At 44.8% G+C, this 24,765-nt stretch overlaps 1 protein-coding gene across 4 annotated transcripts in view; it reads right to left on the reverse strand.

Moving 5' to 3' along the window:
* vn (membrane-bound neuregulin protein vein) overlaps positions 1-24,765 on the reverse strand; it is a 198,100-nt gene that overhangs the window by 31,906 nt on the left and 141,429 nt on the right. For all 4 annotated transcript variants that reach the window (XM_026815404.1, XM_026815403.1, XM_026815402.1 and 1 more), the window contains exon 4: positions 10,951-11,059. In XM_026815404.1, coding sequence (XP_026671205.1) covers positions 10,951-11,059 — 109 coding nt within the window. The remainder of the gene's footprint in view (positions 1-10,950; positions 11,060-24,765) is intronic.

The raw sequence follows: 24,765 nt of genomic DNA on the forward strand, positions 1-24,765 counted from the left end.
CATTGAAATGGTTCGTTAATGCACGCTTTTCAGTCGTTTGTACGCGCATTTTTGTCCCACGTGATATTCCATTTTCATAAATTCCTCTCGCGGATGCCTGTGCCTGGTTGTTCTTTCGCATCGACAACAACGTGATACTGCCGTTCCATGAATAACTTCCAGCGGGTTCTCTACTCCAAATAAAAAATAGCACGCGAGTTAGGAATTGTTACCAGCGGCAGGGCTATAGAAAAATTGCTTCGTTAGCAGCTCCGTGCTATCTGTGAACTTGGGTGAGAATCTCGCGATTTCATTAAGAGAAGCACGGTTATTTTACACCATGTGCCTTTTTGTCCGTAGCGTGAAATTTTTTGGGCAAAACCACGTGAAAAAAATGCGTGAACGTGTTCTCTTTGTCCGGAGGTGGAAAATAATGGCAAGCTGACCGAACGATACTAATCCCGTCGGATTATCGTCGAACGATCGCTTTCTTCGCGGCTGATTTATGCTGCCGTGTTCGCCTCTAAAGGGAGATTTACACCTCGTGAAGTTTAAAAGCGCTACCCCCACTGCCATGTCGAGAGCGTGTCTCTGGAGGTAGATTATATCGATGTCGAATTATGCGAGCTCTCTATTCGCGAACACGGAAAGGAAACGACAAGGCGAGAGCATAATTCTAAGAGTATCGAGAATAGAATAATAAAAGCAGAGACAAAATTCTACTTATTTTATAATAAATCTTCTTTTGATTAAGCTTGAGCTTTTTTTGGATTTTTGTATATTTGTGTGAATCTCCGATGCGAAATTTACGGTTGAATTACGCGGTTGACTATTGGAGATGAGCGGGCGTAAAAAAGGGGAAAAATGGTCGAATGAAACAAATCTGGCGGACCCAATAAAAACAGGAACGGGCCGGATATTCTATCGCATCGCTAACCCCTCGCACTAGTAGGGGATGGTTTCAAATTCATCGAAATAACAATATATAATACTATACGTTGGACGTTCGACACAAAATTGTACAAAATCTATTGTCGAAGAACGTTATATTGCACTCTGTCTGTATGCGTCTTCTAAAAGAGTTGCAAAATGAAAATCGCTGAGTTTAACCAATATTCTTATAGTCTACTTAGAAGTCGAACAATAAAAATCGGGATCGAAAAAAATAGAACAGTTTTCTTCTTTCTTTAACGCCATGAGGCCAGGTGTATCTTTTTGGCGATGCGATGAGATTTTTGGCTCGCGATCAAGTCTCGAATGTTTTGGCTAGCCACGGGTCCCGTCTTGTCTGCCGTGCTACCGCGTCGCGCGAGAGAAAAAGCTTGATCCGGGCTTCCGCGCTGAGTTTTATTTTCACCTCGCGAGGAAGAGAGCCGGGATCGTAACTTCGCGTTTGCTCTATATAAAAATTCGCTCCGAATCATTGAGCCACACACGCGATCTCTTTCACCGGCGAGCTTTAATTTCGCCCTCGCGGCCGGTTATGTTATTTATTTTTCTCCCTCATAGAGAAATCGATACGCGCTAGCTCACAATAAAATTACCTCAACGCGCCTCACAAAAAAACATACATATTTTACTTTGCAGAACTTTGAGTTTTTTTTTCTAATACATGTGAATTATTGAATCAGTCGAATCATTCGTACAAGTGAATATGAAATGACGGTTCATGTAAAAATCATTACGTGATATATTAATCGCTTCATTTGATCAAAGAGATGGGACAGCATTGAAACATAGGAAAATGGTGTGAAGAGAGTATACACAGGATATTTTATCTGAGTACATATTCCGGCAGGAAATCGTTGGGTGTAGTTTTGACACGGTGAACGGCACTGTCTTGTCTAGCGAGCTCGCGCGTCTGGAAAAAGGCAGCGTGGCGAGAAAGATTTCGCACGAAAGCAGAAACGACTCGGCTCGGGGGGACGTCGCGCGTCGAGAGACGAGACGGGGCCTCTATTTTGTCTTCGCGAGGAGAGACACGTTCAGACAGGGGCGTGCGACTCCCCTTCGTCCGCTTTCTTCGTCCCTCGCCACCATCCGGCGTTATATTTTCGTCTACGTGGTTCTCGTCGTGGATATACTCGTCCGCGACCGGGCGACGATTTGCCGGAGAGTTTTACGTGTCAAAACGCGTTATCATATTGGTTGCGCGTTTACGACGCGTCGTCCTCGTCGGGTTTGTCGATTTTTCCATAGAGCGACCGCCGTTTCCCGTAAAGCCGATTCACGTCGAGGGTGAGGGTGGTGTCGTCTACACGCGTCGGAGTTTTTCCCTGCGAATTTCTCCTCGACTAAGTGGATTGGGTTAGAGGAACATCGAGTGGGTTACTGAAACGCTATTCGCACCCTGACGTTTCGATTTTCCACGCGTTTCTCTTACTTTTTTGCTGCCTCTTCGTTTCTCCCTTTTTTCTTACAAGCGAATGCAGCACGTTTATCCGAAGAAAAGATACAATTCGCATTACTGAATAACTGCATCTCCTATCGTAATACTGTTTTTAAAATCAATGCAACTCTCGTCTGTTACGAACAGGTGTTAGTCAGGCAAGAAACAGTGTTCATACTTGGATAATACTTGCACAAGGTAAACGCTTTGAATTGTATAAATGGATTTTGTATTAGGAGAGAGCTCACGATGTGGCGTGATTCGCGTGAATTTTTTAAAAGTCAACGACCGCGATACAGACTCGGGATGGGGGGGGGACGTGCAACGCCGAACACAGGGGGAGGAAAAGGGGAATCATAAAATTGTTGCGTTTTAATGTGCGAGCACCGGGCCGGTTAATGAAGACTGTAACCTAAATGCAAATAGGTGACCGACAACTGTTTAGCAATGTATATGGATGAGTATAGAAGTTTGCTTTGGCCGGCATGAATATGGAGATGATAGTTTAATTATATGTCACGAGTTTGCGTGTTGTTCAGTTGTTCCGGGGCGTAAAGGGAGGGCTGCAGCTCGCTGTTTGCTCGCTTACGCGCGCTGAGCTTTTATTAATTTCATCCCCATTGAACGCTTCATTAGCCGTGCGTCGTGCATCGCCTGAATGCTCGAGAACAAGAGTAGAGCGAATTCAATATTCTATTCGTATGTTAGACTCCTCGAAATATGGTTTGAATAAAGAGCAAAGGCACTAGATAATGTCATTATAAGTTGTAAAGATAATCCCGATTTGAAAGGGGGGTACACACGTAGCCGGCTTTCTCGTGGCTAATGTTCCTCTCTATACTCGCATATAACTTTGGCTAAATAAATCATTATCAAGGAGGGAGGGTAAAACGGCACTCTTTGAATAATATAGTGTACAGAGGCGGGCGGACGGCTGGATTTTAGGTGGCTTAGCGGCGTAACGGAGCACGCAAGCAGCGAGGACGACGCGCCGGCGGTTTTCGTGGATTAATTGCCCATTCATAAGCCACCCTTTGGACTCGTAAAACCCTGCCTTTCGCCGAACGAACCCACGGGCGTAAAGATTGAAAAGAGCCTTCCTTCAGCTAACTCCGGCTACGGCTTCAAAACTCGGTGCCCTCTCTCAAGCGTTACTAGATTTTTCAAATTTAAACGTACTCTTTGTTTCATATATGTTCGTCGAAAATAGTAATTACGTTCAACTTAAAAAGTTCTACAGCTTGTGAGCTTGTAAAGCTCATTGTAAATTTGGTATTCCTAAATTTCTCGTATGTCCATCAGTACCGTTAACCCGGCGAGGAGATACGGTGGATGTACAGGCAGGATGAATTATTAGGTTTTACGAGTCGATCCGAATATCCTAGCGACTTGACGCGACGGCCGGTTAAGTTTTCACGAGGGACTCAATTCACCTTTAACGAGGTTCGTTGGCAGAGGTCACAAAGAAACGTGGTCTCTCTGCGGGCAGGTGTCACGGTGGATCCTATGCGCGAACCTGCTAAGTTTTTCAACGAGAGGTTTCGAGCTTTCCATCGGCTTAACCGAGCTTTCTGTGCTTCGTGGCGTATAGCGTTCCGTCGAATCTACTTATAAAGCTTTACTGAAACCACTTTCCGTTCGACGATCGAGCTCTAATAGATTTCTCGAGAGGGGAAGAGAAAGGAGAGGTACATATATTGAGCTGGTTTAAAGCTGGAAGATTGGAAGAAAATTCAAACGTATCGCGTGCGAATAGATATCCCGTGAGGGGAGAAGAAAACAGAAACTAAATCAGTATTTCCCCGGCTTTGTCTTGCGAATCCGTTGGTCGTTGTGTTCTGCAACGATAAACCCGGTTTCCTTGCTGCGGTAATATTTTTTATATCTAAGACGTAAGAGAAATTTATGCCTACCAGGGCACGAAAGCTCGATTTCCAGACAAGCCGGTGCGTTTCCTTAGCACTTGCATAGCGTCACGTGAACGATATTTATACCTTCGATACCAGCGGCGATATCTCGTAAGGCGTTTCAATAGAAAATTTTTATGATCATTTACCTCACTATGCGACGCTCATAATTTATTATTCTTTAGTCGCTAATTTCAAATGTTTTTAATTTCGCAAGTTGTTTCAAACGTATCCTATATGTAATAGGAGTTCTGAACAGGGGCGTAAGCTGAGACCGCAGTATCGCATAGTTTCATAATTGAAGCTTAATGATATTAATCCAAAGCAACCCGCGACGTTACAAACCGAGACACGGAATCGGTTGATTGAGTCTCGATGAAATTGTCGCGGTGCCTTCGCGTTTCGATAGCATCCTGCGTACCTGTTTCACGATTACTAGAGTATTGCGAGAGTTTCTATGTACGTGAAACGTTGTATTTGTCAGGCTGGGAGGCAATAGAGAAGCGAGCGACGCGTTTATCGGTTCGCGGTAGCTAGCAACCGTTTCCCCTCTCCATTTGGTAAATTACGGAGGCCGTTGCATTGTAAATTGGGGTTGAAAGGGGCTTCCACGGCATTTCTCGCGAGCACTCGATTACGTACGCGAAGGGGGCCAGTGTCTACGAGTGGGGCGGTGCTCGCGCGTTAACCTGTTTCCCTTCGGCCGAAAGCGACGCGTTTCGCGGTTCACCGGAAGTGCGCGTTCTCTTCTCACACCGTCCTCTTTCGTCTCGCGATGCGGGTCTTCTCCTCGCGCAACGGAATGCCGGGTCTGATCGTCGTTCCCTACCAGGCAAACTGTCTGCGGGAGACACGTTGAATTTAGTCGGCACTCAGCGTGCCCGAATAGACAATAAGCTAGCGGTTTTCCGAGCCAGTTCCGGGAAAATTGGGACCGCGCGCCTCGTATTTTCCGCCCGCTTTAGGTGATCGCGGCAGACCAATTGTTAAATGCCGCTTGCCGCTGGTTAAATACCGGTTACCCCTTGGGAAACTAGGGCAACCGCTCGGGTTACCGGGTACACTACTCTCTTCCTTTCTTCGCAATTGCTTTCAGGAATTCAGTGTTTACAATTATTATTCGTATAAGTATAAATACGTTCGCCTGAGAAATAATTTTTGCTGTTTATCAATCAGCTTCATTGAACTTAAAATTATCCGATAGTAATTTTACTATTTAGATAATTGATAAAGTTTTTTATTTTACAATGAACATTCATCCTACTCGTACATTTTGTGAGTTTAGAACAGTGAAGCCAAGATTGAAAGCCGAATTTTTCGGCGCGCATACGAACATCTAACGATCGCATTCCGAAAGTTCGAACTATGCCAAACTAATCGCTGATCGGGTTAGAGCATTTCCAGTCCGCGGTCTGAATGTTAAATGTCCGTGAACCGCGTTTCGTCTTGCGGTCGTCAAGGAATCCGGTGTCTGCTCCGTTCTCCCATAACTCTTCGTTTGCTCTGTGGAAGATCAATGACTGGGGATGAATTCGCTAGCAAGTCCTCGTTGTTCGTTTCAGTTTTTACTGATTATTGGTGCGTTGCAAAAATGAACTCGATTTTCCTGAAGCGAATTTCGGGTGCCGCTAATAGGTTCGCGAACCCGATTAATATTCCGCCGATCTCAACGCAGTTGCTGCCTCATATGCGAGATATTGCTGTGATTATTACTGGCTCGTGGATTAAAAAGAATTAAACATCGAGGAGATGAATGCTGATACGTTGGCTCACATCTTCCTTCTTTTACCGCGTAAACGTAATCTTCTTCGAGAGTTTATTTTCCCTTTTAGTTAGCAAAGGTGCGCTTCGTCCCGTAATTTTCATCGTCTTTATTAACGAACCTTTTCAACGAACGCGAACGGAATCCCGCGGCAAAGGGAAACGTAACAGCGAGCGAGAGCCGGCAGCATCGGCAAAGCCGCGACCATCGGTTTCGATTTAACGCTTACATGAAATTCAAACGAAAACTTCAATTTAAATGTATAGGTATGCCATTTTTCTCTCGTTACGTCAAGCGAGATTTTCAAGTTACCTCAAGGTGTTCGCAAAGGTAGTTCGCCTTTTATTTTTCATCATTAATTTTTGTTATTTACTTCCTAACAGAAACAATTTTTTTGTATAACGTCTCATCTAAAGAGACGCGTTATGTTTTTCCTGGATAAACACGGGGGACGACAAGAGACGCGTTATAAACCGCCCTGTTAACGTCATGCAAAGCAACAGCGTCGTATTAAATGCAGCATCACCTACTCACTGTCCTCTCTTGTTTTTTTTTTTATTCTCTCGAAGCTTGCACGCGTGAAAAATATGGGCCAAGTAAAACGCCGAAAATGCATGCTTTATACGCCCTCGCGCGCGTGTCCGTCCATTATTTTAACCTTCTAGTCCGGCGCTGCTTTTAGCCTTCAGTTTCGTACCCCTTTTGTCCCGTTTCGTACAATGCCAGCAGCAGCAGCTAGACAAATCGGTCGCGTCGACGTTTGCTTTTTCTCACCTTGGAATCCGTGAATAGCAACGTGCGGTGTCGCTTCATCATCGGATGCAATCCACTCTAATAGCATTAACTTCGTTTACGGTGATTTAGGACTTTCTTGCCAGCGACAGAAACAAATGAGCAGAATCTCCTCGCGAGTTAGAATAAAAGTAAAAATCTGTATAAATATTCATGTGAAACGGTACATTCCCCTCGGCGAAGTTTAGAATACGGTACATAGGATAGTTAATTTTTATCTCGAGCTACGCAAGCAAGTGGTTCCAAGTGGTTATTATGTAGAAAGCTCTCATTTCAGTCAGAGAGTAAATGAGAGACGCGTACAAAAACCGGGTAGTTAGATCCTTGAGATTCAAGATCCGTCACCCACTCATTATTTCAATCTGCGAGAAAATTTCAGTTGAAATAATTTTCAGAACCTTTTAGCACCGCGTCCGATGGAACAATCGACTCCAAATGTATGCGAGACCTCGGTATCGAGGACCTAGTTTCGCCTGGAGTGTAACATTTTTGCACAAAAGGCGCGGCACGTCCTCCGTTAAAATAATGAGTACGTATCTAAAAGAGGGGGAAGAAGTTTCGTATCCGGGAGAGTGTCGGGTCGAATAGAGAGTCGTTTTCGCGCGGACGGCGCCAGCTGCGTTGTCGGTTTGCTTTGTGCCAGCAGCTTTTGTGCACCGGCCGTGCTAGCGCTATGTAGTTCGCGTATATGGGCCAGGGTTATGCGGAAACAGCTTCACGGGGCGGGAGAGGGAAGAAAAAAAAAACGCGAACTGGAGAGGTCGGCAGCAGCGCGAAGCACTGGATATTAGAGGGTGCTTTATTCTTTCCTTTTCACGGGACCTCTTCTAGCTTCTCCTTCCTCTCGCGTCCTTCCTTCCTTCCTTCCTTCCGGGGCTGCTGCCAGTCCTCTCCTGGCCAGACACGGGGAAACGGCCTGCTCGTTCCGCTTTAATATCCCGCCCTTCTTGTCCTGTCTTATCTGCTGCGAACGCCGTTATCGTCAGCTTCTCTCGACTCTGTCGAATTACCCTCGCTTCGACACTTTCCACACACCCCTGTGTTCACAAGTCTTAGGACAAATGCTTGTTGTCTTGAAAATGGTGATAAATATTCCAAATTCTTAATTTAGGTATTGTAATAAATCATGTACATAACCGTGTAATAAATCGTACTTAAAGTAAAAGAATATAAACAATTTTCACGAACGGGGGGGTTCGTATTTGCAGTAGTTCGCGGACCTGATCAAATTCTATGTATATATTAGCGACGCTTCTCTCTAACAAACTTTGCCTTTCACGATTTCGAATTGGAGGAAACTCGGCATCCGAATCTTTTGATATTCGAAATATCCGAGTTAGCCCGGCTGGCAAATCGCGTCTGAAGTCGCACAGGTTGCACAGGTGGCAGTCGGGAATTGGATGGATCGTAGGATACGGGGATGAAGTGTCTCGGAGCAGCAGCGAGATTTACGAGCGAACGTCCTCTACTACTGATCGCGAAAGCTTTTGCGTTTGCTGTGTATTTTGGCGAAACGCCGCGAGACTCGCGAGAGAGAGAGAAGGAGAGATTGGAATGGGACTCAGCTGCGATAAACTCGATGCACGATCCGCGACACCGATTCGCGTCGAATTTTGCGGATACGACCCTTTTTAAGCTGGGTCATCGACCCCACCTTGCTCGTTTATTCCGGACTCGATCGTCGATCCAGACACGATCCAGGGATCGGTTTTTAGGACAACACAACCTCGCCTCTCGTACTCTTGCCGCGCGTCACCTTTCCCAAGCGATTTCGTGCCGAGGTTATAGCAAGTTTATCGCGAGTAGAAAATTTATTCCGCGAAGAGACGAGCCTCGCTGGAAATCCATAAATCGCGGATTCCCGAGATACGACTCGTGATTTACTATGAGCGTACAAAAGGAAAAGAAGGGCCAAATTTTTTTAGCACCGCGAACTTGCATCGAGCATTCAAAAGTCTTCTCTGACGCTTTTGGGTCAACTGTCTGCTTATTATTAGATTGTAATACTATTCATAGAATAATGATTGTATAAGTAGGAATTATTCGGTCTTCACTCTTGGGAAGCATAATTGTTATGGCGACAGACGGTACTGATTTTATTATTCAAGACTGTATTTTCATTAGTGTAAATGATGTTTAATTAAAATAATTAGAATCTATTTCGTTCCATAAATACTATCGGCACCTGTAGGAGTCTCGTTTTAGATATTGTGTATATATATATATTCAAATAGTCTCTGCAATCAATTTAGTCGAAATTCAAATTACAGACATAACGTGTATCCACTTTCGTTCGAAAAACAGGTAAAACCTGGCTAGCCTCATGCGGGTGGACAATGCTCGGGCATACACTCATTAGTCCATTGTCCACTCTTTCCATCGGTTGTTTCTTTTGTTCTTCCTCGGGGCTTGTGTTCCTTCGGGACGACCTGATTCCTCTATAAAGCCAATAAACCCTCGTCCGGAAAAAGAAGCCAGACGTCCATAGACCACAGTGTTTCCCTTTTGACTCTCCACCCCTTTCCACACGAAACATCCGCTTACCCGAGAAGGGTCACTTTTATTCACGGATCAACCCTACGAATTTATTTAACGAGCAGCTAATCAACGTCAAAGCGTAACCGACAAAAAGGCCATTGTCGTCGGGCGTTGTTCTTTTTCCCTTGTCACGTTTAGCTGTCTCGGGAAATCTGTGAAAATTTCCGTGACGCTGGATAAAAAGAAATGTTGGCTCGCTAATAGCGACGCGTTATAGACTCGCCTTGGGTTTCATTCGAGTCTGCAATTGAAATTAACGAGTCGAGTGTGTGTGCCAGGAAAATACTTGTTCCCCAAGTGTTTGCTTTGATATTGGCCAACTTCTTTAAACTGCGCCAGGCTCTACTACTCTTTGTGATTTTTAACACGGATGAAAGTAATTCGGCAGGACGAGAGGGCACGCACGCGATTGATCGAGCTGCTAATTTCTCGGAACACCATTGCCGATCATCCGTAGCGGAACTTTTTTAATTAAACCCGACCGATCGATCAAGTGGATCGGACAGAATGGGAGAACCGTTCGGATAATTTAATTTTCGAAAGAACCGATAAAACCGGGGTCAAGAAGAGAGCGTGGAATAATTTCGGGCGGGCCGCGTACAAACTTTGAACGTCGGGTGGGAGTAAAATGCACGCGAGCCCAGACATAAAAGCCGAAAGAAATTTTTCATGAAAACTGATTCGACCGTGTTTTGCCTCCCTGCTTTTCACGTTCGCGCCCCCGGGCTGAACGAAGCTTTCCACTCTCCTTTCGTTCGAATCGACAATTGAATCGCTCTCGAAAGACCGATAGGGTATTCCGGCAAGCTCCAGGAATTTGAACGTGAACGGAAAGACGGAAGAAACGTCCGGAATATGCGGTCTAAGCAATAAATAACTGAAATTGCAGACGCGGTTAACCGCTTGGATGCTTAACACGTACAAACAGTTTGATTAGCGAGAGCCTCTGGCGAGACGGCTCTTCTTTTTTCAAACAATTCCCTTTCTCTGGATCCCGAGAGAGGAAAGGAGGTAGAGGAGGTCGATAAATAAAAAGGAACGAAATGACAGGGCCAGGAACGCTGCGGGGAATAGAATAAGAGAGATACGAGGAGAGTAAGGTGTTCTGTTTAATGGATAGCGAAAAGGAGACGTATGGGTTGGGCTGGCAGGAACAGAATGAAACGGTTCGATCGCGATTCAAGTGCAAATGGAACGGAGAAAAGGAAGCGGCACGAGTGGTGGTCGAGAGGTCAGTAGACTGAACGTGTCTGAACTGAGGCACCATGAAATCGGCAACAAACATACCGCGGAACTCTTCGTCGAATCCCTTCCAATCTCGGCCGGCCAGGTGTTGGTCGAAAAGAGGCTAACAAGAAGCGAAACTCAATTTCGACCAGGACTGGTGGAAAAGGAAAACACGTGCGAAAAGCACCCTAGCAATCGTTTGTTTCAATATCAGCAGGGATCGTAACATTCTAGCTATTTGAACGTGACTTGTTTTATCACTGAGGACAGTTCGAAGAATATTACTAATCTCGTATCAGCAAACTGTAAATACTTAATAATAAGTCGATCATTGGGATAAGAAAATAGACACTCACCTGCATGCTGGTTCACCGACGGTCTCGAAAAACAGACAGGTACCACCGTTCATGCAGAAATCTCCGGCTATCGGGCACGGCTGCTCCTGCCTCGGCCACGCTGCCGTCGCTGTAACAAAATCAGAGATACGGAAACGTATTTACAAACTTTGAAAACAAAGCGCGCATAAACTGCGCGGTATATCGCGATCCGCGTTCCTTTGATGGAATGAAAGAATCTACTTTCTTTTCTTCTTTCCGTTCTTTTCAGCATCGGCATTCGCGCAGGTAAACCAGGCTTTGCCTTTTCGTTTACGTTCGTACGAATAAATCGCGCTTAAAGCTTTGTCCGCCGCGCGCGAGAATGATATTCGCTAGGGGAGGCCGCGTGCATTTTCATTTCAATCGGCCTCGGCGCAGCGCAGTGGCCGCGGATTAGTCTTTGGTATGCAAATTGAGAACGGCTGCTAAGGAGGAAACCCGCGGACGCGAGAAACGACTAGATTTATGAACAGCTTAAACCACGCTCCCCTTTTTTCTAGCCCTTCCTGCTCCCCTTTCTTCCTCCACTTACTCGCTCTACCTTTTTACCCTTTTATAGCTTTGACGTCACACAATGACAAGCTTCGTGACAGCAATTTTTATTATGAACCTTTCTCACCTATCAATTTCGCGACCGTCTCATAAGAATAGATAAAAATTTCATCAACGTCGATCGGTGCCAAAGTATAAGCTTTACTAGGAACTTTTACGTTATTAGTGGATTCTGAATGAATCTTTCCATTCTTCTATACGAACAGATCCATCAAGAGTCTGGTATAAATTTCTCAGGGAACGCGTAACCCCATCCCATACCGTAATTCCTCACTGTCGTTTGCCCTTGTTCAAACTGTAATGCGTTATGAACCGAACTCTGTAGATATGTACGGACTATCTTGTCGGCGCGACGCGAAACGCCGATTAATCATTTCGCGGCGCATCTGCCGCGGAAATGTTCTCGCAATGTACACAACCGAGTTTTCCCAGACTTTCCACGCGTGGAATCGCATAGGCATTACCTACGCCAAACGTTGAATTGAAAACTCCTCAATTCATGTAATAATTCTAATGAAAAATGAAACCACTAAACATTTACGTAAGTGATTTTTCTTCGATTGCTCATTAAAGTAGTACAATTTTTCATTTGTCAGATAATATTCTTGGAACGTCTAGTTCGATTACGCGTTTCGCAATATGTCCTGAGACTTATGAACAAGTATGTAAAGCGAAACAAGGACAGAGGGAGACCAGTGCACTAGACTATTCGTGTGCGATGGTATTAAAAATCGTATAACGAGTTTGAAAGCGGCTAGACGAGGTCCGAGCGGTGTAATAGCGGATGGAGAGCAGCGCGTTCACACGATGAGCGCGCGTACACCATTATTACAGTCGGATTAGTACTCGACCATTTGGTCCACTATTAGCCCAGAGCGAGCTCGAACTTCAAAAAGCTCTCGAGCAGCTCGGCCAGTACCACGGCCAGTTTTGTTCTCCACCGGTTTTTCGATCTCGTCCTTGTTTCCAATCCCACGCCCATCCGACGCGTTTCTTCTCGTTAAGTCTCTAACGAGCCGAAGACATTTCGCCGCGAATGCGCTTCTTTTTTCCTTCATCGAGACGGAAACGAAGGAAGTTCGCGTTGAAATTTCTATTTTTTGTTCATTGCCCGAGTTACCGAATCGCTTTTGTTCGAAATCCGATACAAGTTGGAACGCGTTACTCGAACGGAAGTCAGAGAGCCAACTGGAAGTAGTTTTTGCCTATTAAAGTATTCACGAAATAAACGCGTGGAAAGAGGGTTTGCTCTCTCTCTCTCTCCCTCTCTCTCTGTCTTTCTCTCTAACAATTTTACCTAAAATGGACGCAACCTTCGGATTCCTGCGAGTTAATTGAACCTGGCTCTCTGCCTGTTGTTTTCCCCTGTTTTTCGAAGGCGGAAACGTAAAAACTTTGATCTCGGCTTTCCGTGGGCGGTCTGCGGCGAGAGACATAGCAATCTTGTGGAATGCGAAAGTTCTCCGACGCGCTAGAAGACAGGGTTAACAACAACGGGGATGGGGTGTAAAGAAGAAGAGGTGGCGGAAAGTTTGTGCGAGGGTCGGGTCTGAATCGCGACCTGTATCGATTCGAACCGTGTTCGAATTCGCTTTTGGTCCTGTGACTTCGTGCGTCGGGATTCAATGGAAGAGAGTCCAACCGTCGCGTTGCTAAAACTTCCCCAATGTGAAAAAAGCTTATGAGTCGCGCCATGTAAAACGAATCCCGCGCTAGTTTGTATTCCGAAATCTTCGCGTCTTTTTGATTTCAATATCGCGATACGCCACGCCGAAATCACCTTTCGCGCGACGAGAATTTCAAATCGTGACGAGTATATGCGGTTGAAAAATGTCACAACGGGCATCCATTTGTTTAATCGTCGATCTTTGATCGTATACACCCTTCTTCCTATGGAAGACAAATTTTCTTTTCTCTAAATAAGCTGGCAGTCTTCGCGGGACGTGCTTTATAAAGTCAATACTTGCAGAGATTCTATTGTGGAAGTGAAACCATATAGAAAATTAAAGAAATCAGTCGAATTAGTCGCACTCCATGTACATGTTGATCTGATGCATGGAATATGCTAAGAAGTTCCTCAATAGATCATTTAATCAGTGATATTCATAATTAAGCAATCCGTAAATTGGACAGACAGCAATATTTACCATAGAAGGTGATTTTCGATCAGTTAGCCGACGTGTGTACCGGATGCCATGGGTTGTGGTAGTCGTTTGCACGTGAATTTGCGCGTAGAATGAAATTGTCTCATTAACGAGCGAGCGAATAGCGCGAGCTTCGCGACAACAAACAAGTTTTAACGTCGCCCTCGCCTCGGCTGCATTTGACGCGAACGACATTGTTTGGACACTATTATCTGTGTCGATGTAACATCAATCGGTGTCGGTCGGCTGCATTTAGATAGCGATTTTCAACCTCGATACCGTCACTCTTCGACACGTATTTACGGCCACCGACATTTTTTGACACCGATACTCAACTCTATCCGACATTTTTTTGTTTTTTCATTTTTTTCGACCACAGATCATGACAAGGTTTTCAAAGTTTATTTGCCAGAATCGATCGGTTTTGATAAAATTTATTTATATTATTTTTAGAATCAGACCTTTGACGGAACTGTTTAGTTTAGTTGATCAAACATAGATGCCCGTCAACAAGCGCTCGTGGCATGTTATGAACAAATTTTTGTAACACCTACGGGACACAGCGAGGAGGTTAATGCGGCACGATGTTTGCCGAGCATTTCGTAACTTTCACGTGCGCTGCAGCGTGTCTAAAGCGCACGCAATTCAGAGTCAGGAGAGAATTAGTTTAAAAATGTATCACAGTTATCCCCGGCGCTAACTGGCTGCACATGCACGCGCTAATTAAGGCTAACGCTCCTGGATTCTTCCGCCCTCTGACCCCCTCCCATCCAGCGTGCTCGTATTTCAAGTATGAAATACGAGTTGTTCGTTCTTCGAGCGTGCTCCGAAAATTGCGGCGAAAACTCCGGGCGAGAGCCCGCTCGCTCGCTCCCGCGCGGAAGCCGGCCAAACGACGAAACTTTTAATCTGCTCTGGTTGCGACGCGATGTCGGAACCGCGCGATACCGCCGCGGTGAAAAAAATTCGCTAGATAGAATCGTGTGTGCGCGTCGTGAAACGTTGTGCCAATTGCATCCGGCCGCGCGATTACCTATATATCTCCTGCAGCGGTTTGCTCCGCATCAACGTCCCTTGTAGCTCTCCTTCGTCCAAAGAGGCAAAAAAGCAAGGAAAATAATTTCCACCCTGACTGCGCACCTGGAGTGCTTGCGAAAATATATAGAAAATCTTTTCTCATCGCGCACCATCCTAACCTTGTTCTCATACAAACGCCACAAAGCGAGGCTCTTGAAGTTACTTTGATTTACGACGACGTTATTATACCTCTGCGTTCCCGCAGGAATGTACACGTCGAACACGAATTACCTTGCTATTTTCGAAATTAGATGTCGACAGAATTATTACTTGAAATACACGAATTACATGATTTAAATGGATTCTGATAAAAAGTCTGATTTACGAGCTTAAAGAATGATCATACCTCATTGAAATTATTTATTAAAGTAACGATAAACACTTGGAAACAGTTTAAGATTTATGAATTATGGATGGGGGTGTGTGTTAAATTATGTCATAAGTATAATTGTATGAATTTTTCATATGGTTGTACGATGGACCATGTTGGTCAAAATGAGATTTGGCTGTCGGAAGATGAGAGGTTGCGCCGCTAATTTGCATCGACAGCGTTTCGAAAATAGTCACGGGACCTGACCGGAGGCAGCGCGTAATTAAGTCGGATATAATTGCCCTAATATATCTATCCGTAGCGCTCTGTTCGTCGCGCACGCGTACGGTTCGCAACACTGTTCACACAGCGTTGAACCTGGACTCGATCCATTTGCGTTCCCAAACTTTCACGAGATTGCCATTTTTAATATTATTCATTATATTATTCTAATCATAATTAGTATATTCATGTTTAGTTTACCGTCCGGTAGTAGAGAGTTTATACATGTGAGTTGACGTTTCGCGTGTTACTCGCCCGAGGGGTAAAGCGATTCTGGTTACGTGACTGCAGTATGATGTCCTTTGAGACGAGAGAAAAAAGGGGAAAGAATGTCGCCGGCTTCCAAAAGGGACAAGAAGAGAAAAATCCGGTCGACGTAGAGAGAAGGCCAGTGCGGAATCTTCGCGCTCGTCCACGTCTGGAAGAATGAAATTGTAAAGTTTCAAAGGACCCTCCCGAGCTTTAAGCACCGTCGACGGTTCTCCACGTGTGCTTTACGGAGCGAAACTCCATCCCCAACCAGTCCTCCAGTTTCCCTCCCCGCGATTCAATCCCCTCTCTGTCGGCATCGCGCGTGCAGCTCGCGTACATTTCTCTTTTTCCCTTTGTCGAGGCGGATTCCCTGCATGCGCGCTAGAAAAAGTAAATTGAATAGATCTCGCAAACCGTGCAAAAGGAAGAATCGTGCGGGGGATGAACGGGAAACGAGTAGGGGGTAGAAATAGACCAGATTCTCGAACACGCGTCGCGAGGTTCCGTCGACTGAAGTCACGTTGTTCCCGACGTCGTCGTTTCCTAGGCGACTTTTATGAGACATCTCCTCGACGTACCTCGAGGAAACGGAATTAACTTTACCATCGGTGTTTCCGTTTTGCTCTGGCGCCTTCCCTTACCGTATCTGATCGACAATTTTTATCGAAGAGATCAATTTAAAACAGCTGTTAATTTATATCATAAATTAAATAATATGCTCGCTGAAATAGGAAATATTTGCTGTTTCGTCAAGATAAAAGATAGATGAATAACGATTATTCACAAAGAACATGGCAAGATCCTGGTTCCACATATGTGGAGTACAATTTTCAAAGAGGAGTGCCTTCCTGTTATCTTTGTTAAAGTTTTATGGCGAAGCTCTGCATCACGCGTTCGCGAGAAGGAACTCGCTTATAAAACCATCGTCCGACCCGGCTCGCCACAGCTCGCGAGTCTTTTTAAGGGCATCCTCCTCTACGCGCAGGATGGAATATCCTTCGCAAAGAGGATTTTCGTTACAAAGAGAAACGGCTAAGAGTTTTCAACAGGAAGAACTTCCATCAACGGAAACAACCGAGTGTAGGGTACCTCTAGCTCCTTTCGATGCAACTCGAGGTTTTCATCGCGCTCCATAATTCCATACCATTGAATTTTTATCCACCGTTTAACTTCGACATACGCTCTCTTTCATCTGTTCTCATGTCGCGAATCGATACCTATCCATTAAAAAAAGTACTTTCTTACCAAAACTAAATAACATAATTAGGAGTAAGCTGTGAATTTTTTAATAAAAAAATAGAATACGCCAATAGTATAGTCGCAAGCAAATGATAAAACAAAATTCTATTTAAAGTGCACTCTTTTCAACTGACTACAATCTTATTTTCCATATAAATCTGCAATCTAATCATGGAATATTGCAACAATTCATTCTACAAAACGGAAAGTTAAACCGACGTCGGTCATTTCTGAACTTTGAGTATCTAATAATAAGTGTATCTGGAATCGGACCAAATCGATGGTAGACGTATAGAACGGTGCAATTTTCGCTCTTATCCGAGAATTTCTGGAGACACTTGAGTCCCGTAAAGGACGCGACAGAGCACATAAAATGAGCGGCGTTTGCCCGATATGAAATTCGTGAACGATCCGGGGCCAATACTCGCGGCACGGAACGCGAACAAGTACGTCTCGAATGCTGAAACGGTTTAGATTATTTTTCAGACACCCTCGTCGCACGCGCGCGTATTCAATCCTATCGCGGGACACGATTCAATAAGGTCACGTTATTGCTGATCCCGGGTAACGGTACGCGCGCCGATTCTGCCCGGAATTTTGAATTCACCGCTGGTTTTATCACGATCTCTTCTTTTCTCTCGGGCTCTTCGACTTTTGCTTTTTATTCGGACCGTTCGATTTACGCCCTCAGCCACAAAGGGTAAACGGATCGGGATTAAAAGATGTAAGATCGAAATGCTTCTTTTCTCTTACGGGTATCGTATTTTTCGTGTCGATCTTTCTTCACCCTTGGCGCACCATCGACGAGTTCTCGTGAATTCTCGTCCTTTTCTATTATGCTACAGAATTCAGAAATACGAAGAACACATGCATTTAACACGTAGAAAGTACGCCGTATCGTAATAATAGTTCACACTACAAAAATGCACACCGTGCATTCACGAAATATACAAAGAGGTATACATTTTAAAAAATACATTCTCACGAACTCGTAGCAAAGGGAAAAGGCCTCACACTTGTACCCGGACATAAAATACATAGGATGCAGTACTGCGAGTCCCTTTTATTCGATTTAGGAACGCGCTCGAGTTTCTGGAAGCAAAATGTTAAGATACGATAACGCGACTTCTACCGTGCGTTACAAGCGTTCGTGCGAATTATTATAGCAACGAGGCGACTCGAGATATTCTAGAGCCCGCAGCATCCTCTCGTCGCGCCGGCTTCCGTTTTTCTCTTACTTCGCGTGCAAACAAAGCGCGGCTGCACGCGATGCTTGCTCGGGACGGCTGTTTATCTTCCATTACCTTCACCCCCTTTTGGACAAAGATAATGCGCCCCCAGTTAATTCTCGCTTCGACGAGCTTGGACCAGGACAATTCCTCGTAGCTTCATATTATCAGTTCCAGTCTCAGATTAAATTCTAATGCGCTTCTTTTCGCGACGAGTATTTGAAAAACTTACATATACGTAGCTTTCTCTTGTGTTTTATGCACAGTTCCGTTTTGCTACTCCAGTGCACGGATTTTAATGGGTTAATCAAAATGGAAGAACGAGATAGCAAGCGTTCTTGCGCGATGAAAACGTTTCTCTCGGAGAAACACGGTCAAAAGGGTAGCAGGGAGGGTAAGAAAATAGGACGAAAATCGTGCCGCGGAGCGGAATTCAAAGGGCCGGGGGGAGAACAATGCCAGCCTCGGTTGCCGTGCCGCACGAATTCTTTCGCGAATTTCATTCAACAATATAACGGGTGCGCGATGAGAAACGACGTTTTGTCGATGAATGACGGGAGGAAGAGGGATGCACGCGATTCTACGCTTAAGGATAGCTCGGCCCGGTTCTCGTTTCGGCCTCACCAGTTTTTCCAGAACTTCGCCAACTTCCTCCCTCCCTCTCACGTTTCCACAAAATTGCGACGTGTATGCGATACCGGGTCATATATTGTTAACGACGCCCAGGATATGTGTGTCAAGAACAGACTTGATCCATGTAAAAAGACGTAATCTAGAACGTCGTACTTTTGTCAGAAGTTCGTCGTTGAAAAGGGATGCCTGTTACTTATTTTAATACTATGTAATTAGTGTACTAACGTAATTAGTTACGTTTTAAGATTGATGATGAACATGTAGCAATTTTTATAAAGGACAATTTGATGAGCATTTTTGTAACTCATCACTATCAATATCTTGTTCTGCCTAATTATAATATATTCCGTTTGATACGTTTCAATCCATTCCTTTACACTTAAATCATCTGTGAGACATCGTAGAGCTTATTAATCCAAGGAAGTTGGTTGTTCTCTGTATTCCGTAGACGTTTGCTCACTTTAATACCCCGTCGCGATTGTCTTTCGATTAACTCTATCCGGCGGACGCGTACACTTCTATCGTGGTGGCTGCTCAGCGCTTCAGAAGTTTGATCATCGTGATCGAGTGGATCCAATCGGGCTTTCCCAGCGCGACAATAGGTTAGCGAGTATTGAATCAACAGCTCGTTTGCTTTATTGAATTCTGACAATATTGCCTGGCGCACGGTTGATAGATAGGTAGATAGATAGTCGAGGGGTACGTGCGATACACATCGGGCGACGAGCAACTAATGGCTAACTCCCAAATTAATAGGGAACGCGCATTAGAATGTGTAACTCGTCGCGGTATTCCCGCGTCGTGATTAAAATTGATCCTGCAATCAATCCACGAATCGACGCCTATCGTGCGAAATCCGTGAGTTAATCGCGTTTTCGCCTGAAACACTCTGTATGTACCCTAGGAAACCTTTTATCGTCACCTGGCTAATGATTTCCGGTTCCCGTGGCTAATAATGCGCGACCGACCGAGCTTCATTCGCCAACACGAGTCTATCTCCTCTTTGTATCGACCCGAATAGCGTTACAATTCAGTTTGGCGAACAAATATGAACGTGACAAACGGGCTAGTTGGACATGAGCATACATAACATTAGGTATATTGAAACAAAATCGTTTCTTAATGTACGATCCTTTAGTCCGACAAAATTTAACGGGATTAACCGGAAACGTCAAAATATTTGACCTACGCCCTATCTGTATTCACGACGACGTGACCAACCCTCGGGGTAATTCCGAGGGGTTGACACGATTGAGAGCGACGCGAGAAACTTGGAAACGTGTGCGCCCTCGCGACATTCCCGCGACGCAAGTCTCTGTCTCTTTTTTTGCGCCAGCTCGTATTGGCTGGCGCGAAAGGGAAAAGGAAGAAGAAGATTGCACCCCCAGGTGCCGTCCCTGGGGTTACTGCAGGGAAATGCACTTCTCTGCATCTAACCAGGCACTCAGCCATGCGTGCCTTCTTCCGCGTGTACCTTTCTACGTGCGACCGTTCGCGATCAAAGTTCCGCGAGCGTCGTCTCGTCTCCTCTCCTCTCGCTTCAGAGGCGCGTTCCTCGCTGCTTTGCGAAAGAATTCGGGTCGACGTCGCCCTCGGCTGAATTTCTTTAGACAACCCTCGCCCTGTCTCATTCACCCCCGGCTAACACGGGAATGAAAATCTTTGAAAATTTTGCGCGGTTAGGTGTCTGACCAAATCTAGACTACTCTACTGCAAGACGATGTACTGTCTTTTAAGTTTAATCACCTTTTATTAGCGTAGTAAAGTGTGTAATTTCTACAATAAATGTTAGAGGTTAAAAGAGGAATAATGTTACAAGCATAAATTGAAACTTTACACTAACAGGAAGAATAATTGCTTAACGGCTAGGGAGTTAACTCCGATTACCGCGAATTTAAGGGTGTTTTAGTTTTCGGGCTAATCTAAGTTTTAGCACGGTCTAGGTTCTACAATATTCTATTCCAGGTGTGAGCTCTACGTAACCCGAATCTACGCTATCTTATCGTTACACGCCGTTTCCGCTAGAATTCATCGTACGTATCTCAAAGGTAACACGAGTTGCTGGCAATCTAACGTTTCTTCCGACACTGTACTTGTATATCCGAGCCTGAGCTTTAACATCTCAAAACCTGTGACGCCTTGAAACGTATACTGCAGAGAGAAGTTTTATTTATATAGACGATTGAAGAACAAAATCACAAGTATATGAATAATATATTGATAGGTATTTACGTAGATGGTATCGATCGGCGTGTGCTTTAAATAACGGACGCTCGTTGATTCACCGTAATTTAGTAAATGCGTTTCTTTTTGCCACCGTCACGTGAGCGACATTAATAAACCGTGTGCCGTGTGGTGGTGCCGTGGTCATTAGTTTTCGCCGGTAGGCAAAGGCGGTCTTCTTGTCGATGGGAAAATCAAGATAACCCTGACAGTTTAATCAAACATTATGTTATCATTCCACATGTCCATGTGTTCGCTTATCTGCACGTGGCACCTTCGACTACACGGTAATTTATCTTTGAACGCGCAATTTGTTACCGTTTATTCTATTTACTGGGTCAATACACGTTTGGTATACACTAAGCACGTCAATCTCTGGGAGCGTCGCCAACTGCTAGTGAACGAGTAAATGATTATTTATTCATGGGAAAAATGTGATGAAAAATGGGAATGAAATTTTGATTAATTAAACGTGCAGCGAGAATTCATCCCTCCCCCCCCGCGTCATTGCTTTACCCATCGCAAAACGATTTATATCATCGTTAAATTAAATTAAGTAATATTGCGTAACTCTCATCGTTATTTCAATTTCTCTCTTACTGCATGTATTATATATTTTCCACATCCTTTTGTCATACATATTTGATAGTGACCCATTAAGGATCTTGCTTAAATTGATTATAAAAATGTAAAATTATACAATAGCCTGCTCTTCAATTAATCGAATGTACTAATCTTTCGGACGAACTGTCCACGTTTGATTTCTTGATTGAATTGCACCCCGTTATCGAAACGAAGGATCGTAATTACCCGTTCGACGAGGTCGTTTCGGCCGAATATAGGATGTTAATCAATGATACGTACGAACAATTATTTTAGAGGCGATACAGCCGAAAATTGAATCGGGCATTGGAATAAAATTTTCAGAACCAATCGGGTGCACGTGTATGCGGTTTGAAACCGCGTATGCAGGCGGCCGATCGCATGCCGCGAATTAAAGAAATTGCCAGCAATAAACGTGCACACGGAGCACTGCATTTTTCTGCAATTATTGCGAGCGCGTGTACGCCCCGCCCTCCGCCCCCTTAACCTTGTGAAGGCAGACTGCTCGATTCAACGTGGGAATTATTAATTATCTCGGATGGCAGACGGGCTTTGGTATGATCGCGCGTGTAATTAGTTTTCCTAAGAAACCGATTTCATCGACCCGATTTTTTCCACCGGTCGTAATTAACATCCAGACTACTACGGAAACGATTTCAACAGCTTTTCCACTGCTCGTCGGCTTTTCATCGCGCAAAATACGATTCGCTATTGGGAATATTTGTCAGACAGACTCCGCATTCCTTGAAAGCATCCCTCTCTTCCCCTCCGCCTCCGACTTTCGTTCCCGACGGCAAATTAGCGTCGACGTTGATGGGTTTTCATTAAACAGCCCATCGCGTCGCCTGTAAAAGGAGAGAGAGAGAAAGAGAAAGAGAGAGAGAGTGGAAACCGTAGAAAACCTAGTGAGTTTATCGATAGCTGTGTAACTCGATCGATGCGGAATTTTTCGCGTATAAATAAACCAACATTGTGACCCGGGAGATAAACGGTGTATCCTGTTTTGGTAACAATGCAACGGTCTCATGCATATATGTACAAACTAGAACGCAACAAAAAAAAAAGGAAGGGAAAAAATAAAAAATACCGTGCTCGCGTTACGGGGGCACGGCGATTCTCGGCCGTCAGTAGAATAGGTCCGGCGTTGGTCAGACAGATTCACGCGCACAATAGTTTTCGATGGTTCATAACGGAACCGTTGGTTCAACGATAAATAAAAAAGCCCGATGCCCACCACGGAGGTGGAATAGAAAACGAGCGAGCAAATCCGGGGTAAAGAGCATGATGTTTCGTTTTCCCCCGTCGATTGTTATCTCCAGCGGGCTCGAGCGTCGATTTCTCTTGGCTTCCAACCCTTTTGCGAACGCTGGCGAAAAAACGCTCGTTGCATGAGCGAACACGCCCGTCCTGTCCCGTCGTTTCGCATCGTCCCCGCACCGATCCGATCGTTGATAAGATTTTTGCTCGACGGCTGGCTGACTGCTCGACCGTACTCGAACCGGAATCCTGTGTCGACGCGTGAGTGAATGACATCGTAAAATGCTTGCGCGACATAGTCGATCTTTATTTCGATCACGAATTAATTTTGAAACTCATAGTCTGATGCTTAATACACAGAATGAATTAATAATAAGTATTATAAGCAACAAGCTATTGTTTAATGGAACTGTGGAAAATTGTATTCTATTAACACAATTGGAACGATTCATCTCGAAATGAGAATCTACTTCGGTACAAACGTAGATTAATATTGATACGGATAGGTGCTGGTTTCCATTTGTACGTCTAAATTCGAGTGGAAGCGCCTGCACTCAAATTGCAACAAGGTCTAACCGGTACGCGAAACACGATCCGGGTGTGTCTGGCTTTATATAAAATTCCATATGATATAAGCTCGTCGTTTCCGATGCACGTACGCCGACGTACCACGTCGTGGCCGGTTATCGCGAGCATCGTGTCGCTGGGAAAAAAGGGGGGCGTCGATCGAGGGAAACGAGTTAATGCTTTTACCGTTCGCTCAAAGCTCGTTTCACCACCCCCGCGTTTTACTCTCTGCTGTACGTTGTACCGTTCCTCCCTTCCTCGAGTTTCGTCGAGGATGACGCGTAGCTGGAAAATCAACCGGCTTTCGAATCAGCTTTTGATCCTGCGATTGAATTGTCGACTCTTCTCCTTCGCGAGACTCGATTAACGTATTCTGCGCGGTTTCGTTATTTTCATCCAGTTTGCTGGATCAAATGGAAGGATTAGATTGGTGGAATGTACAAAGCGGAAAATCTATTAGGACTGTCTTGATTCTTCGTACAAAAGATAAAGGAGTTAAAGGACAAAATAACAGCGACCAAATTCTAGTCATAGAAATTGTTAGCTCATTAGCGTCGGGGGGTTAGCCGTGAAAAATTCGAGGGTGGATGAGCCTCGCGCGACGATAAATAAGCGAACAACGGCGTCACTCTGTTCTTCCTTAGCTCCTCGTTAAAAAACGAGACCCTCCCTCGATAATTAAACCGTTGTCCCGCGTCTCGGAGCTAATTAGCAGACGTGATACAAATGCAACTCCGGTAAAAAGAGGTGCCACCTCCAAAGACGATCCGGCGACTCTTACGTAATTTCCTTCCGCTCTTGCGTAATACAGTTTATATAATGTTGGATATTAATTACGGTTCTTCAAGAAAAAATGAAATATACGTGATGGAAAGAATACAAGATACTAAATATGTACGTAGAGCCGGTTGACGACGTTGGATTCGATGCACGCGCTGTGTCGCACAGTAAACAGCCCATACGTCTATTCACTCGGTCGAGTCCTATTGTAAAGACTAGACTGGGGTCTGTACGAAATTTTGCGCCACGTCCCATGCTTAACAAAGACCGTACGCGCAGCCGTGTGTGTGTGCACGGTGAGCTAAATCGCGCGCGGTTTCTGCATCGCATTACGCTTGGAATTGGCCGACTGAAGCGCGATTGAAATTCGTCGGAGTGCCGCTTCGCCCGCTTCACGCAATGAGCGTCGCGATTAAGCAACAATTCGACGACTTTCCTGGCTCTTGAGCGAGCGCGGCACGGAACACGCCAGCCCATTTTTAGGAATAAGTGCACTCGAAACGAATGCTCATTTATATCCTTCATTCATGACGTTTCTCTCATTAGTTAGATTACTCGCTTCGAGTAATCTGGCTAATGATTTCAAATTCGCTGTTATACACATATTATTGAGATTAGATAATGAAATTTATTGTGCATATTAATT

Source organism: Ceratina calcarata, unplaced genomic scaffold (genome assembly GCF_001652005.2).
Source record: "Ceratina calcarata isolate Rehan_Ccalc_2016 unplaced genomic scaffold, ASM165200v1 scaffold449.2, whole genome shotgun sequence".
Lineage (NCBI taxonomy): Eukaryota > Metazoa > Arthropoda > Insecta > Hymenoptera > Apidae > Ceratina > Ceratina calcarata.